The following is a 17,724-nucleotide window of genomic DNA, read 5'->3' on the forward strand; positions in this document are numbered from 1 at the left end:
TGTGTGTATATATATATGTATGTATGTATTATAAATATGGAGAGAGACAACTATTTTGATCAAACAAGAATAACTTAACGCCCCAATGCTCAAGTGTAGTTACATATTTTGAATGTTTCATTTTTCTGCCTATTATTCTTTCAACTATGAGGTATCTGTCTGATACACACACACACACACACACACACACACACACACACACACACACACACACACATATATATATATAGCACTACAGTGTTAATGAGTTGTTTATTGCTCTTTCCCACTGTTCCATAATATTTAGCTCGGGTTTGTGGAGTCCTATCAGCAATCCTAGTAGTCCTGATTTCACACCTCTCAATTCATTCTCTGCATTTGGACATTCTTTTAACTTAACTGGAGGTGAGTTCTCGTTTCCAAATATTTTCAGTATTCAAATACAGGAAAAGGAATAGTKTGTTTTCATTCCATGTTTAAACACAGGCACTGTCCCCATCTTTGTTCCCCAAAAAGTACGACCATGTATGTATGACCACGTTAAAAATTTGCTGGTGTAGTCTGTGCTTCAGCCCAGTGAGAATTAATGGAAACTTAAATTGTTTGTTGTGCTGGAAATATGTGTTTTGAAGTTTCTTAATTTCAGAACACTTTCTCAGGAAGCTTTACAGTAGCTCTCAAAAGTGTGCCACTAAGGCTGTGGTTTCCTGAACACTTCGCACTCGCCTAAAGCCACCACTCTGAAAGAAGCAATGGCCCATCCCTCGTGCCACTTTCCTCTTGCATGAAGCTGCAGTGTTTTTGATGGCTGCATGATGAATGGATCCACATTAAAACTAGCCATTAGTTCTTGTATTTAAATACTTTAATTAAACTTCAGTAACTGGAGATTAAGACCTTGCTGCAGACAGGCTATAGATGCCCTACATACTTACTACAGGTCTATGTATGCTTGGGATTGCACAGTATGTTTTTAAGGTGCCTGCAAAAGATTARTAAGCAAAACTATCGTCTGTGGCCTTTCTAAAAAAGGACTGCACGTCTGCTGAGAAATGCTGGGGGTCCGCAAACAGTAGCATGAAGACATGCTGGAGGTSTGCAGACTGTGAACCCCCACTGTTGTGGGGTGGTTTCACCTTTGTCTGAAGCACTTGGCAGCAGCAACTATCAGGGACTGTCCTCAGATGCCTGGGATCACTTCTGTGCGCGGAGCCCAATCGAGCTGCGAGCACCCGAGCTGCTCGTCCTTCTCTGTAGTAGATGTGGGGGTCTGGCTGGGTGAGGGCGCAGCTGGGGCCATGAACCTTACTGGGAGGCACCTGGGAAGAGGGTGCTGCCAGGAAAACGAGCAAGTTTTGCTTATGGGAGTCTGCTTCAGCACAGCCACTTGTTCCAGCTGCAGTTAATGTGTTACAAGGAACAGGCAGGATGTTCAGTATTGCTGTGCTTGTGCCAGGGCCCCTGACTATTTGCCTGTTGTAAAGTAAAGTACTAGGAATAGAACAAATTCCATAGGTTGATGCTGAATGATGCACAATATAATATTTTTCCCTCGCTATAATTGTAACTTTGTAGTCCCTGTCTGATATAGGGCACATGAGATAAGATCTGTATTACTGTATGTCCTTTTCTAATGTAAGTTCTTTTAGAAAAAAAATACTCAAAATACACTGAAAAATACTAGATTGATGCTGTTCTTAAAAAAAAAAAAAAAAAAAAAAAAAGAGGAAGTGTAAAATACTCAGACGTCTATTTTATTTTATTTTTAGAGGTTTTTAGTAAACTTGGTTTAGCTCGATCTGCTTATGGGCAGGATGTTCAGAGAAACTGGAGTGAATTTAATAATGTTCCATCATCCATCTGGGACCCTTCAGCTACAGATTCTGTACCCTCGTGGCCAACCAGTTCAAGTTCCCCAACTCATACAACTGCAGTAAGTATTCAGCCCAAATACATTGTTGTATTACTGTTATTAACCTGTTTCATGTCTGCCACATAGCTTCATTTAGAGGGCTTTTAAAATTGARTGAAAAAGTCAACAGAATAAGGGAAGAGGAGATTATACATATTCACCATTCTGTGTAGTTAATTTGAAATGGCTCTTGGACAAAGAGTGATTAGTCCAGTAAGTCCACTCACTTGCAGATGATGGATCCATATAGATTGTGTCACATAAAATATTTATCATGAGAGCATCTTACAGCGTTTACTAAGCGTGTGGAAATGGAACACATGCTTAGGATTGTGAAAAAAGCCCTTTAGCTCCTGTGCTGTGGCTGAACACTACCTCCGTCACTTCCAGCTTCATGGATGTTGCAAAATAGCCAATATGATTATTTGCAGATTTTGATTCTGCTTGTTAAGTCCAGTGTTGCAACCCCTGTAATTAAGATGAGGTCCATAAACCTTGTCTTAAACTGAAATGTGACATGTATTCTTTTCAACTTAGAAAAAACACTAAAGGACTTAGCGTAATGTAAAGCCTTTAAACTGACTACTAATTTGATTGAGATCTTGAGTATAGCCAAAGAGAAGAAGAAGAAACAACTTTTATGCAGATTGTAGCATTACTTGCTCATCCTTGTGCTTCCCTGTCAGAATAAAACTTATACCCCATCAGCTGTCTTTATGCCAGCTGAAATCATTCTTCATCTTGTCTTCTGAAAATGTTTTTGTAGTGAGTAAGAGGCAGAGTTTACCTCACTTGGTGACTATTCAGATGGGGGWAGGGGAAGCCTAAGTAGGCCACAGCCTCTTACAGACACACTTGCTGATCCTTTGTCATATGATAACAACTATAGCTGTAACATCACTGAAATTATGTAAAGAGAGGTATTTACTTTTTGGTCACATGGAAGACAGCTTTCTCATCATGTGATAGGAGTAAGGATTGAGGACAACCAGAACAATCTTTCTAGCTTTAATCTATTTTCTGGTCACTTCTGAAGAATACCCAGAAGTGTCCCTCAGGGAATGTTGAGCACATGGCAGAGAGGCAGTACAGAAGAATTGTCAGTCTATTCCTTCAAATACCTAGATTTTGAAAAACAGCATTTTAGGAGCTTATTCTAMGAGAAGATTGCTTAATAAACAAGAAGCAGCAAAGAAAGACTAAAATATTCRAAGTTTTTTTTAAGATTGTGATTTTTCAAGTGCTTATGGTGATCAAGATCAGGAAAACTTGGCTTTCTGCTATTGAACCTCTTTACTAGATAAAGATACTAGGTAAGAGAGCAGGTACCAGACTGGGCCCTGTACTTTCCCTCACTTGTTGGCACAAGAGCCAAAGCTGTTCTTGCAAACAGCAGTTATGTAGTCGCACCTGTATTACACTCTCTTACAGGAAGGTTTCTGGAGAGTTGATTTCAATCATCATCCTTACTCCTTCTGCTTTCTCATTTTTTGTGTAAATCTCTCTACTTTTGCATTAAATATCATTTAACTGCTGGGKTCTGTCTCTCCTTAAGCCCTTTCTGCATTGGTACTACTACTTCCAAGTTTCTTTCTAACTGTAGTTCTTACTCCTCTTTCCTCCCTATCCCTGCACATAGCGCTGCCTGCAGGCCTATTTGTACCTCCCTCCACTAGCCTTGAAAGGGAGGAGCTGTCTGATCTAAGGTCCTTTTCTCYGCATCTCCTCTCCTGGCTGCTGCTTTCACTGTCTTTGGCAGTTGTCTTTCCACCAGACCCTCCCAAATGGTTTTGGGGCATGCAGCAATAGTTCCTGGCTCCTTTGCCAGTAGCAGRGAATAAAGTGGATTTAGTGTTCTAGGGTTGGTGTATGAATAGCAGAACAAGTGTTTCCTGCTGTAGTCTCAGTAGTCTAATGCTCGCAAAGCTTAAATGTAACCATTTAGTTAAATAACCCAATTATAAATGGTAACCCTAGTTTAATTCACCATCCTAGTGACTTTGGCGAGACCTAATGATGTAGTCTTTGTAACCCTTTAGTATGATCAAAATTTCTRTCAACCCTCTGTATCAAATCCTGTAAGGACCTTTTGTTAGTGTCCAGCCAATTTCAGATATGATTAGGTTGAATGTATCTTCATCCCAAGGTGTTTGTAGGGGGGGATATTAACCTGAAATGAAGACATTTTCAGAATTCACCCTGTTTACTTTTCGAAAGAGATTTTTACTTACTTTTAATTTTCCAATGTAGAGTACACTGATACAGGTTAACCTTTAATGTGTATTATCTGAGGGCTGAGATCTTGGGAAGGGATYCTCTATCTCCACCCAGTAAATCCAAACCTTGCAGCACATGCTTAGCGAGTCTCTTGCCTTTTGGATGTATCAAGTTTACTGTGTATTTACAAATTGAATTTACAGCACATGTGCATTGAATCTATTGGCCCTGAGGTACGTAGTGTGTTAAGCCTACATGTACCAAGTTCTCTGTTAATGTTAGCATGAAAGTTATGCTAACCTTTCTTATCCTGATCTTCGGCTGCTTCAGAGTATCACTTCCTACAGCACGGTTTATTAGATTCTCCTGATCACTCACTGCTTGCCACTATTTGGGCTTTAATAAAACAGTTTMTGGAAACTGGGCCCTGTCCAATTCTGCATGCATTCTCTAGGTTTGCTGTAACTGTCCTGTGCTTCCCAAATGCATTTGTGGTGTGTTGCAGTACACTTGCATCTGCACCGTGGCCATTTGCCAGAGACTTCTGGATGTCCTGAGAGTCAAAGCAGACTTGCTGGAAATCCATGACAAATGGCTAGTTCTCCTATCCCCTACCCCTGCATCTGGAGAACTTCTGGGTAGGAAAAAAATGTTGGGAATATGTGGAGATACAGTGGGGATGAACACAGGTAGGTTCATCCAAAATGCAGTTTTGTAACAGATATGTCTGAATATAAGGAGGTAATTGCAAACTGCCAAAAAGGGGATGAAGGGGACTTCAGTGCCACCTTCCATTACAATTTGAGTTTTGTTGTCTTTATCCAGATATGATCCATATTTATCTCCTCATTCTAACTAGCTTAATTAAGCTTGAGCTTGTTGGCCCAAATGTGTTAAAGCTTGACTAACAGTAGTGCCTAAATTAGTAATAGTATGGAAATGTATAAGCTCAAATGAAAACAGCTTAAAAGTCTGTAATGTACACTCTCTGCAGCTGATTCAGTTACCGCACACATTTGGTTTATCGATAATAGTGTGGTTCCTCTGGGCAATCTCTAAAGGAAGCTCAAAAACATATGCTGCAATGAAGATGGAAGGGGTTCCACAGCAGGCTTGCTTTTCTTTAGATACCAAACGTTTAGTACTTTTTACAGACTGCTGGARGCTGTAAACAACATGGTGAAAATGTAAGTTACTTCAACTGCTACTTACACAGCTCTCTCTTGCAGTCGATCCTTGGCCACCCAAGTGGCCTGTGGTCCACCACTCCATTCAGCAGTTCCATTTGGTCAAGTAATCTCAACAGTGCCCTCCCCTTCGCCACTCCAGCAAATGCGTTGTCAGGGATTGATCTCATGGGTAGTGAAAACTCACCACCACCACCGCCTCCGCCACCTCCTCCATCAACTGCTGCCACTGTTGCCAATCCTGCTGAAGACATGGGACAGACCTACAACCCTTGGAGAATCTGGAGCCCTACAATTGGAAGAAGAAGCTCAGATCCTTGGTCTAATTCACACTATCCTCACGAAAACTGAAATTAAGCAAAAGGAAAGAACTTTTATCCAGGTCATGATACAATTCTGAATGCTAATTTTTGAAACATCATTTTCAGGCTGTTGCTGGTCATTGCTTTTTTTCTTCCCCCCACTCTGCCGGTCATGCTTTCATCACTTGCTCCTTTTAAAGTCTATCTTGCAATATGGTAGTGTGAGATTGCAGATAAGCTTGAAAAAGTCTGGATCTGGTCACAAATCAAACTACAGCTGAAGCCTGTAAATCTGAACACCGGTTTCATATTTTACCATCTGCCACTTCTTATTTAGGAAACAATTTGAACTATAAAATGGTCCTGGCATGCAATACTTTTATCAAAGTACCGGGTTTGGTTTTTAAATTTTTTCCAGTATTATGCTCCAAGATCTAATTTTAAAACAAATAAAGCACTTTGTGCTAAAATGCAGAGTATTTTTTTAAAATAAGGCTGTCTTTGTTAACACAGGTTATAAGAATGTAAAAAAAAACCAACAAACAACAACACACAACCTTAAGAGCAAAATGGCTGAATGTAAGAGCATTCTGTTAAGACTGTAATACACTTTCTGTGCTGTTTGTACATTTGTAAACCTGAATGCATTTTTAAGTTCAACTGAAATGCACACAGCCAAGACTTGTGGAAGAAACAAGATACCTTGTGCATTTCTTATGGATACAACTTTGTGTTGTACTTTAAAATAAATACTGCTTTTTTCAAGATCTGTCAACTGTAATTCTTTTTGTCTCCACACATTTTCTGAACTTGTGCATGCATGAATCCACTTGGCAGTGGCAGCCTTCAGGCCAAAAATCTACTGTGCATACAGCCTGTATTAATGGAAACTTCACTGCAAATGGAACACGGGTCCTCAACAGTGTGTGGTGTTATAGCATTTAAGACCTAGAGATTGTGTTCAGAGTTGCACAAGGTACAGAGATGTCACCACCTGAAGTTCTGCTAGATAGCAAAATGCTGGAAAAGTGTCTATGCCATTTCAGTTTGGAAATAATCAGACATAGTAGCAGCTGCTGCTGCACCCATACCTTTGTAATTCTGTTCTGTATAGGCCCAAGCAAGAACTTCACCATTTTTATATGTAGATGTGACTTACCTTTCCTTAAAGTGCATTTCTCTCTATTAACAGTAAGGCAAGCTTGAGTGACTAAATATATTCATACAAGCTAAAACTAGGTAAAAATGAACCCTTCAGTTGCAAGAAAGCATTAATAGACACTACCAAACAAAGCAAATCCACTTGTGTGTCTCAGTAGCACTGCTCCCAATTTACAGCAGCAGATTTTTATCAGAGTCCATCATTTAAAAGAGCTATATATTGTAATTAATTTATGCTWCAAGGAATATTGTATGCAACAAAAGATAAGGATTATATAAGCAATTTAGACTAAGCGACCACTTTTCCAGCTAGCATTCTGTAAACAATGTCTCTGCTGCTCTCAGATTGCTGTTTTCTTGCTGCCACCAGCAGAAGTTAAAGATACAGGTCTCTGAGAAAGGAGCTTTCTCGAATTCTTTTGTTCTTAAAATTCAGGTACTTTTAGAGCCATGCAAGACAATGAAATGTTCAGCTTGTCCTTATATGCAATTTCCTTCTGAGTAACTGGGCAAACAAGTCTCTTTGCATGCCAAATAGAGTTAGTAGTTAAGCTACTGACCTGCCAGGGCCCGTCTCTCCACAAGATAAAAATTTAGAACGAAAACTAGCAGTAACCATTATGTTTTCCTATAACTTTTTTTTTTCCACCAGTAGGTCTTTAGATTTCTGCTTATATTAAAATTAATTCCTTGGAGGATATAATCTGAGATACTAATAATCATCAGTAGTTTAAGTGTCTGTGAGGGCAGAAAAGATTTCTGYTTTGAAAACATTCCCCTTTGAACAACACAAGACAACACCTACATAGCTTAGACTTTTGCTTCCAAGATGTGAGCCACTCCTTTGCATTATTTTGGATAACCTCTGCTGCCTTCAGAATATTCTCAATTTTGGCTTATGAAGAGTTTGCTCTCAAACACCAATTAAATATTGTAATTTAAGCTCCAGGGGCAAAACAATACAAGCTATTGTGATCTTTATTATAGCCAACTCTCAATTTCTTAAGAGTGGAAGACAAAAGCCGTTCTCTGCAAGGAAAAAGGGAAAGAAATCCTAGGCCAAATGACTTCCTATTTCTGAGAGTCTCTTACTTCCCTTCCCTTTACTCAGACTTTATTTTCACTGTTTTGTAAAACAGCTTCTTTAAAAAMCAGTTCTAACTGTAATTTATGGAATTTAATTTAAACAAAATATGTAAGTATATGTAGAGCACAGGTTTTGCTGCTTTCTCCTGGAGATGTCTGCTTGCCAAATGTTTAACTGGCAGTGAAAACACTGGCTGAGGACTCTGACATGGCTACCTTTAAGTCTTAAGATACATTTTTTTTTTAATTTTATTTTAAGTAAGTATAATCACTCCAGAGTAAGCAATGTCCCAAGCCTGTACAACTGTTGGGGGGGGCACAAGGGGATGTGATGAATCAGAAGGATATTCTCTGCAGACATAGCAGAACAATAGAGATGACAGACCTCTCTTATTATAAAAGGTTAAAGTAAAAAAGAAAATGGCGTTTTGGTGAAATGTATGTGAAATCTTACATTAAAATTCTAGAGAGAGTTGAAAATATTGCAGCCTGTTGGAGGGACAGCTTCATAGGATAAATGAAGACCACAAGGTGTAGTAAGGTCACAAGCTCTAAAGCTTTTCAAAAGCAGCATGAAAAGAAGCCTGATGCCTAGAGCATGAGAGAAGGACCATCTTGAATAAAAAAGCCCAGAGAAAATAAAAGACAACTCTGTATCACCTCAACTCTTCCAGACCTGGAAGGTACTGGGCATACAAAGTAAAAGCAAGGACAAGAAGTAATTACCATTAATTTTGCTAATTATGTTGATGCTCTGAATGGGCATTTTCATTCTGCCAACACTACTAAATAGATTTTAAAATCTGAAAAGTTTCTGGCTTGTTTTAAAACCTGAATACCTAAAGTGGAGAAATATATATCCTGCAAAATTAGTTCATTTAGCACTAGCTCTTCTTCAATAAAACTTACAGATTTTGGTTAAACTAAGCATGAGACCATATCAGAACAGGATATAATGTTCCACCCAAAGCACCGCTGGTGTTATTCCATGATTATGGAAACCTGGAATAAGCCAATGTAACAAGAGGTCTGGACAGAGCCTTCACTGTGCACATTAGCAGAGCTACATACCAGGGCTTGGCCACTGCCCAACAAAGTAGTAACAAACTGGGGAAAACTTTTAAGGTGACATCTGATGCAGCATTCGATTGAATGACAGATTTTTCWAGACTGGAATGTCATACTAAGAGCAAACTGAAATTTTCTACTGGCATCTGGTTGACCATGAACATGCTGTCTAACCCAATGAAAGTTAAAATTAGAGTATACAGAAGCTTTTACCATAATGGTGCAAGAAGCTACTTTTCACTGAATCGAAGTCACGTGGACAGATGTTTTACACTAACTATAGCTTTGACTTCACTTTGACTGTTTTATCAACCTTTAATTATGAGCAACCGTTTTATTTTGTTGCTGTTTTGTTTGTTAGGGTTTTTTTTGGGGTGGGGAGGGGGGGGACGAGTTTCAGTGTTTTTACCTCATGGCCCAGTGATGACACTATTACGAGTCATGGTTAGAACAGAAAGATAAGAACTAAGACCAGAAATAACCCAGCATCCACTGTGAATTGCTGCTGCAACTGGAAGCAGGTTCAGTCACCTCAGTTACAACAGGTTCTGCTTCAGAACAGCTGTTCTTGACCCTGTGCCTATTTTCACCCAGCACCCATTAGGAATGGGCTTTATGGTCAACTGTTGCTTTACTCTTGTCAATACAATGCTGCTGTGCAAGATGAGTGAGTGGCTCAGCACACTGTTTTAGCAGCCCACCAAATCCAAGTGCCAGCCATACTTACCACTGCTAGCTCATTTTTTTCAGACACTGTAATCCAGCAGAGTGGAACATGACTTCTTTTTTCCTGTATAGCAAAGGCTCACTGAAACATCAARAAGACAAAGCTACAAATGGATACAGGTGCCACAGAAAATCCAGTTAAAAGCTAGCCCATGCTCTAATAAATATGAAAATAACTAATAAAAAGAAATGAAGCCTTTTAAGGAGCAATGAAAATCCTAATAGCACAGTATGTGGCAGGATATGGGGACTTCCTGAACACATCCTGAGCAGAACTGTGCAATGGTAGCTGCGCAGAGCCAAAAAAACATCCTTTGTATCAGTTGCACTGAACATGTCACCAAGAGAAACAACCAAAGTGGAGGTCAAGAAGGCTTTTATGGACACTTCCTAAGGGGGGGGAAGAAAACAAAACAAAACCAAMCAAACAAAAAACAATAATTTTTTTCAGCCTAGGAACACCAAATAGTGGTCCTTCAGGAAGGCCACTACTCTGAATCCTGACTTCAGTCTCTGTCTATGGTGGCACAAATGTTTGAGTCAGGATCCTCAGCAGAGTGCCAGTAACACTGGATAATATGGTATCATCAAGTGGGCACCYTCAGTCTCTCCTCCTGAAGTTGTAACACGTAGTAGTCACATATTCTTTGCATGACAGAGGGAAGGGAGCAGGATTTCTATACAGCATGTGGTGAAGGGAGTCATGTGGCCTGCTTGCCAGATAGTACTTCTAGGAGGTGAAACAGTCTGTCCTGGAGTCAAAGACTCTTGAAAGCTATGAGAAATAGTTCATTTACTTGCCCTAGAAAAGGCAATAGGGGGACATTTCAGGCATCCTAAACAAAAAGCCCAAAGATTTTGGCCCAGGGAAGGGGGAGTGTAACCCCCTCCCCTACCCTAGGAATACCTCTAGGGAAGAAGTACAGGCTGTCTGTTTTATAGTTCTGGGTCTAATAAAGTATTTGGGGGGGGAAATATTATATATTCTGGACTGTTTCTTGGATTTTTCTAGTATAGGTCTGTGGCAGAATGAGGTCACTTGTAGCATTTTGGCTTGATTAGAAGGAAATGGCTGGGAAGCAAGTGTACCAGGAACATGAGTATTCCGCAGTAGTTCCTGCCTAATCCCTATCATTCACTGGCCCCTTCTGGGGTTACTTTTCAGGAAAGACAGTATTCATTGGACAGAGGASACTAATCTGTTTGATGGCAATGCAGGAAACCAGAAGCTAGGAAGGATGGCTCACTGCCTTTTAAGAAAGGCATGCACAGAAGCTGGAATCAGACAAGAAACTAAAATGTTCTTTGGTGTTCTGCTTTGTTGGATTTCTGGAAGGGGAAAGGACTTACTTACAGTACCTTCAGCTCTATGTAGCCCACCCACCTGGCATATCCTGTCCTTTAGCAGTTAAGGTACCAGCAAAATTGTGGTAACATTAAAGATTTCCACAATGAAGAATGAAGAAAAAATCACTAAAAAACTATGCAATATTCTGCATAAAATGGGTATGACTCAGTTTACAACACTGCAGGGAAATTCCTGTTCTGCTGTATAAACTAGGACTTTACTAGGACAACAGTAATTTCAAGGAATATTAACTGGTGTCTCATTCTAAACCAGCAACATGGAAATTCCTTCCTGTGAGTTTCTAAAGTGAGTCTAACTGCCAGCTCTTACTCACATTTAACTGCCTGTCAAATCCCATTTTGTGGAGGTCTCAGCATCCAAGTCTAAGGAGGGAAAAAAAAAAAAAAAAACAACAGTTCTCAAGAAATCATCATCAGTAGAGTAATCCCTTAATGCTTCAGCTAAACTAACCAAAAGTCATGGTAGACTGGAACATCTTAGCACTTTGTAATACCACGAGCAGAAAAAAAAGACATAAGAAAAAAAACCACTGCAATTAAATTTTAAGTAGCACAGTTATTTAGAAAGCTAATGACAAATTCAGACTTTATATAAGCATGAGGAAGGGACAAAAGGAGGGATCAAAGAGGGCTCTTTTCTTCAAGGCAGATGAACCCAACGGTCTAGAGGAAGGCTCCAGAAGGGTAACTCACCGCAGCTCAAATGTGAAGCAAAATTCTGTGCTACAGCAAGCAGGAAGAGGCCTCCTTAGTACCACTGTATTGATTAAATTCATGCAAAAGATCAATATAATGCAGTTATTAGAACAACTAAAATTGAATAAAGCTGAAGTCAGCAGGCTAGGGGCCAGAGAGCTTCAAAAAAATGGACTGAATTGCACTTGCTTGATTTTTTTTTAAACTGGAGCCTCTTCCTTGAGAAAATTCACTGATTTGGACTCTTCAGCAACAGAAACCCATAGGCAAATCCCCTGTAGGTTTTCCAGAATTTTAACTCAGCAAACTGGGAAACTTTCCCTAACTCAATAAATTTGAGCAATTCGCTTTCCTCTGCACAGTGAAGACTTAGAGCCTCAATACTTAGATAAACAGCACCCCTCTGTGGCTGAATGTAGTATTGAGGAGATCGCAGCAGCTCCTCTCTGATTTTTCCTCAAACCTTGAAAAAAAATCTCAGCTATAGTAACAGCATTTTGCTTTAACAAGTCAATACATGGGGAAAATTACCATTATTTTTCTCACCCACTCCCAGTCTATAGAGCTATCATTTTCYAACAGCAAAAAATAGCCAAAATAGCTCTAAAGGAAAATCCTAAGCCAAAAGGAATTGGGAAGYGCTTACATCTCAGTGGTGAAAGTCCACAAATCAAGACACACTGTCAGTTATAGCTGACGTCTACTTGTCTTCAAATGTAAAATCACAACATGCTAGGCAAACCTAATGCAATTAAACTACTTAGAGCSTATAACTATTTTACTTTCAAACCCGTCAACCTATCAAAAACAGAAGTACTTTTCTTTCTTTCCTATTCCACATATATCTTTCTATATCTTTTTTTTCTGTCTAAATTATTACCCCTAATACTGAATCCTTTTAAACCAAGATGTCCTTCACAGGTTCAAAAAAAGCCCCTCCAGTTTCCACAGAACTTGCAACTCTTCTCTACAGCCCCAACTAGGGTATTTCATGCAATTATTTTGCATTTTGTTCAAATCCCTAACACATCTTTCTGCCCTCCCCATCTTTCAGTCTTCTTTTATCCTTGTAAAAGGTCTTCCTGAGCTTTTTATAARGCTCTTAATTTGCTTCCCTCTGAATATTTCAATCATCACCTTTATTATTTGTTTTATCACATTAACTAGTTTCAATATCAAAGCTACTACCTAGCTCTGCTCTCTTCCAGGTCACCAATATACCAAGGTTGACGATGGAGTACACATTGATTAAAAAGGAAAAAAAAAGAGCCAAAGTTTTAAAACATCCTTGGTCTAAGTGCTTTCAAATTTTCCACCCTTCTAAGTAAGCATGGACACTTCTTAGCTCTGTTTTAGCCCTGACTGCCCACTTCAACAGCCTACTTTGTCTGTCTGCAACCAAGCAGGACTCAGCAAACGCATGTTCTTCTGGCCCCTGGAACTGCACCACATGAATACTCTTAAAGCACACGATATACCTGCAGGCCTGTGCTGCTCACAAAACACAGAGCTAACGGCGAGAACCCTGTGTCTCAGGGAACATCTGAGCTGTCCAATTATAAACAAGGTTTCTTCCCTCTTTCACTCCAGACTCCATAAACTAGAAGTGCCTCACCTAGGTTAAATTCATTCCAGGGAGCAGTTCACAGTTGGAGATCCCCAGTGGGCCTGGGCCTGCCCATCCTAGTTACAGACCTTCCTGACGAGGTTAGAAACCTATTTTCCCAGCTCTCCATACACTGAAATCCCCACCAAGTTCTCATCACATTATACAGCAGTACTTCGCAACCTCATTGGAAAAGGTCATTGGATAATAATCCAATGAGACAACATCCACCCTACTGACATGATACCCACTGAGAGCACCAACAAAAGACTCTGGGGATTTCCATGTCCTCTTCCTAGGATTATTGGGAGAAAGGGAGAGAGATGGAGAAGAGAAAAAGAAGAGAAGCAGTGCTCCCACTATCCTATGCGACAAGCTAGTACAGCAGAATCACACGAGAAATCCCAAAGGGAAGAGCAGTGCACCCTGGTGACCAGRCTCCCCAGGGCTAGAAAGTAATGAAAGAGCAGAGGATACAGGCAGCAGATCAGGATGTTGTGCACAAGTTCAGTTATTTAACTGGCACCTAAATATAGCTGAGGCTGTGGCTGCATTTGCAGGGCTAGAAGTGCAAAGAACCATCTTGTCTCTGGGATAGGAGAACAGAGCCCGTGCTGAGRTGAGCCTCACTAATAAAGTCTTACTCATGAGGAATCCTTGATATGGCAAAGCTGAAATAAAGACTGAAAATGCCATCAAGCAACAAAGGTACCTGAGAGTTAGAAGCTGCAGTGATAAGTGTCCTTTGAGGATTTGGCTCCAAGCAGCTTTTCCAAAGTTATGGCAGCAACAGAGCCAGAACTTATAAACTGTAATTCACTGTAGAATTAGAGCACAGAGCCAAAGCTGAAAGTTGAATTTTACTTTTTGATTCAGCTGACATTATGGTACTGAACTGGATTTCAATTCAAGTAAGGGGAAAAAATGAGGGAACACTGTCCACTTTTGCTCATGAGGTGCTCATGTGCCTTGGCCCAACAAGCAATTTTTCCTTCCTTCTTTGATGCATTTTTCTCTTCACAGTGATATTAGACAGATCTCATTTCTTGGTGCTTTTCAGGCATCTTAAGGCAGGTGCTTTTAAATGAAGAGGCACAAACACACTAGAGCTAAAGCACAAAGGGAAAACCCCCCCAAACCTTCTTTCTGCATCAGCCCTTGAGGAAGAGKATCCAATCAATCAGGTTTGAACACAACCCTGAAACTGCTCCCACGAAAAAAGACAATTACAACTTTGTGGCATTGGGTGAGGTGGCTTTTCACAGCAGCTGGGGGAAAAAGATTAAACCAAAGCCTCTAGAAGTAGCTGCCGGTCAGTGACACCTTGCTGCTCTGCCCACTGCCGTGAGCCCCCACTGCACACTGCCCTGCCCAGGTGCTGTGGGTCACACCACCCCAGCATGCGGCAGGACACCTTCGGTGGTACCAGCTCTGCAGTGCCCTTAGGAACCGACAGGCTCCTTCACTCCTCGGCCTGGGCAATTGCAGTGGCTCCAACTCCAGCCTCAGAGGCGAGCAGTAATCGTTTGGCAAAAGCAATCCTGGCAGAGCACAGGACCACTTCCCCCTGCCAAACACAATCTGTAAACAGATTCAGTTGAATGAGGGAGCCYGTCTGCAACCTCTAAATTACCGCTGAGCTGATAAACCTTTTCAGAAAAAAGGGTTGGGATGGAGGAAAATAAAAATAAGCCAAATGAATTTTAATTGGCACTGCTATGCTTCACATCAGTGATTCAGCCTTTCTACCAGTGAGAGGAACAGCTGAAATACACAGATGTTTAATTTCTTGCTAAGCTTCAGTCTGGTTCCTCCTATGAGCAATGTGTTGCTACAGAGYTGTCCACCTCAAGAGATTCTTCCCACGCAGGTATTGTAAAGCCTTATTGTTCATACAGAAAGTTCCCTCTTCCTTTTCTTTTTCTTTTTTTTCTAAGAWGATCTAGGAGATTCACGAAACTATTCTAAAACTAACAAGGAACCAAGAAAAGTTGAAGATATTTTTCTACAGCTATTTGTCKAAAGACCATGAATTTGGGGATGTTTCCAAAGACCTTAAATAAATACCTACGCACTTATATAACTTAAACTGAAGTTGACTGAAATTTGACTGGATGCACAGTTCCCTGAAAGCTCTATCAAGCTTCAAGTTTGGTCAAAACACAACATGACCAGCTTGCAGTAACATCTCACAGTGAACACAAGGCAGTTTTGGTCCTCTCTGCCACTTGAAGCAAGGAAAACCTAACACCCTCTTCAGTATGTCAGTATTAGAACTCAAAGCAGTCCTCCCATCTCCACAGTATCTAGCAATTAACTGAAAATGGTGCTTTGCTAATTTTGATACCACTTTTATCCTAGATTTCTGTTTTTCTCTCTTCAAAGTCAGTTGTCTCAGGATGACCTAGAAGCTAAAAGTGCTTAGCTGTTACATGCTGTTGTGAATGCTATTAGGTTGTGATAAATTCTCACTCAAAATCAATCTGCTCACTGCTCTACCTATTCATGGACATTACCTTCTAAAACATCTAGAACTCAAGTCTCATCCAAGGGAAAAACWTTCCCTTAAGGGGAACTTCTAGAATGGATAAACCCTTTTCTTTTTTCTTTCTTTTAACTTTTTCTGTACTGCTACAATAGTCATAAAAACACAATCTTAACTGGAATTTTGGGTTAGTTCTTGGGTTAAGTTTTTGATGTATATACACAGAAGAGGAACAACAACAACAAAAGGAAGACAATTGTTAGATTAAGGGTGTCTACATCTTAATCTCCTATGGTAACATTAACCGTAACCTTGGACTCTCTTCTAAGAAACAGAGAAAAACCTTCTTTATTAGGCAGTTCAGAGAAGCCTCTTTCTCTTCACAGTCTAGCCTCCCAAGGCTGCTCCTAGTCATTCTAGGTTAAAGTTAGCTTTAAACATTTACCTGTTTCTCCCTGTTATGCTTCTTCTGTGGCCACAGAATATGTTTGGGAGAAGACAGCAATGGAATCTTATCACAAAATACACCTACAGGTCAATCAAAGAGACATGAAGGTTTTTTTTAACAAGCAGATAGCATCCAGGAGTTTATTACTTTTTGTGGTGATGATGAAAAGAAGCAATACACACACACACACACTTTGCTTTCAAGGAGCATCAGTTAGAAGGAGTAAATATTTCTATATGGAATATTATCTGAACACAAGTAACCTGGTTTCTCATGAAGAGCTGGGATGTAGTTTCTCAGTGTGCACAGACTAAATATAAGAAGTGACAGGAAAAGTCCCCACATCTTGCTATGTAAGTAACTGACATTAAAAACATGTCCTCAATTGACCAGTAAATAATAATGTATTTACAACATCATCTCTCTGTAAGTGATMTAATTCCACAGCATCTAAAGTAGGAACATCAGCCATATCATCTCTGCCTTAAATCAGTTTGCACAAGTAATAGACACAAGGCACCTTCTTAAATAAGAATCAAAAACAAGTGGCAAGTTAAAAAACAGAATAAACATAACAGATCATAATGGATCCACATCCACTCTTGCTTATTAATTTCAACACTGCAATTAATCCTACTGCTAMAGCTAGCAAGTTAATTTACCGCACAAACCTTGATGATATAAATACAGGCTATATGCTGTAAGAAATAAGTTGAAGACTTCTCCATTAATTCAGAGAGGTTTTTTGCTCTGTGGAAAACGTGTGAACTAAGGTGTCTTTAACATAGATACGTATCTGCAGAGTGCGCAGACTACACAGAAAACGTAGGATTTCACTGCAAGGCCCTGAGAGACTCCACTGTCCTTGGTTTTTTTCCGGCCCCCTTCCTTTAGTGACCCCAGACAATGCACTCGCAGACCGGACCGTGTTGTGGGGAGCTGCCRGGCCCCAACCCTAACCCGCAGGCTGACTTCCTTGGGAGGAAAAAACTTGTTTCACTCTGTTCACTACCTTCCGGCTRTGCAACACCCCCATGGCACCCCTGCAGCTACTAGACAAAAATGTTTTAACATGCAGATGGCAGTCTGACCATCACTTTAAGACAACCTAAGAGCAGGCTGCCAAACAGGATACCTCCTTGCTGACAGGTACTTCTRTTCCATGCTTGATGCTTGCATTGGTGAGCATGAGGCTGCATAGTGCACCAGATCAGAGAACTGGCCCAAATGAAAACTAACTCAGCAATGCAGAACATACGTACATACAAAATTGCTTCTATTCGGATCAACTCCCCAGTCTGCTTCACCATGTAACGAGTGTACACTACGGAACTGACCTAGTAACATTAGCAATGATCATATATATATATATATATATATATATATAATCTCACAAGCAACTGTGCCATACAAGTAAGAAAAGAAACACAAAGAACTTAAAAAACACAGTGAGCTTCATATCTGTGAAGGAACAGGATTATTT

At 40.2% G+C, this 17,724-nt stretch overlaps 1 protein-coding gene across 1 annotated transcript in view; it reads left to right on the forward strand.

Moving 5' to 3' along the window:
• TMEM131 (transmembrane protein 131) overlaps positions 1-6,362 on the forward strand; it is an 83,492-nt gene extending 77,130 nt beyond the window's left edge. Inside the window, exons 38-41 of the mRNA XM_085321541.1 lie at positions 287-384; positions 1,749-1,912; positions 4,312-4,341; positions 5,338-6,362. Of these exons, the coding sequence (XP_085177667.1) occupies positions 287-384; positions 1,749-1,912; positions 4,312-4,341; positions 5,338-5,646 (601 nt within the window). The 3' untranslated portion in view covers positions 5,647-6,362. The remainder of the gene's footprint in view (positions 1-286; positions 385-1,748; positions 1,913-4,311; positions 4,342-5,337) is intronic.
• The last annotated feature ends 11,362 nt before the right edge of the window (positions 6,363-17,724 follow it).

Source organism: Rhea americana, unplaced genomic scaffold, assembly GCF_003343005.1.
Source record: "Rhea americana isolate MKP2758 unplaced genomic scaffold, rheAme1 scaffold_7, whole genome shotgun sequence".
Classification (NCBI taxonomy): domain Eukaryota; kingdom Metazoa; phylum Chordata; class Aves; order Rheiformes; family Rheidae; genus Rhea; species Rhea americana.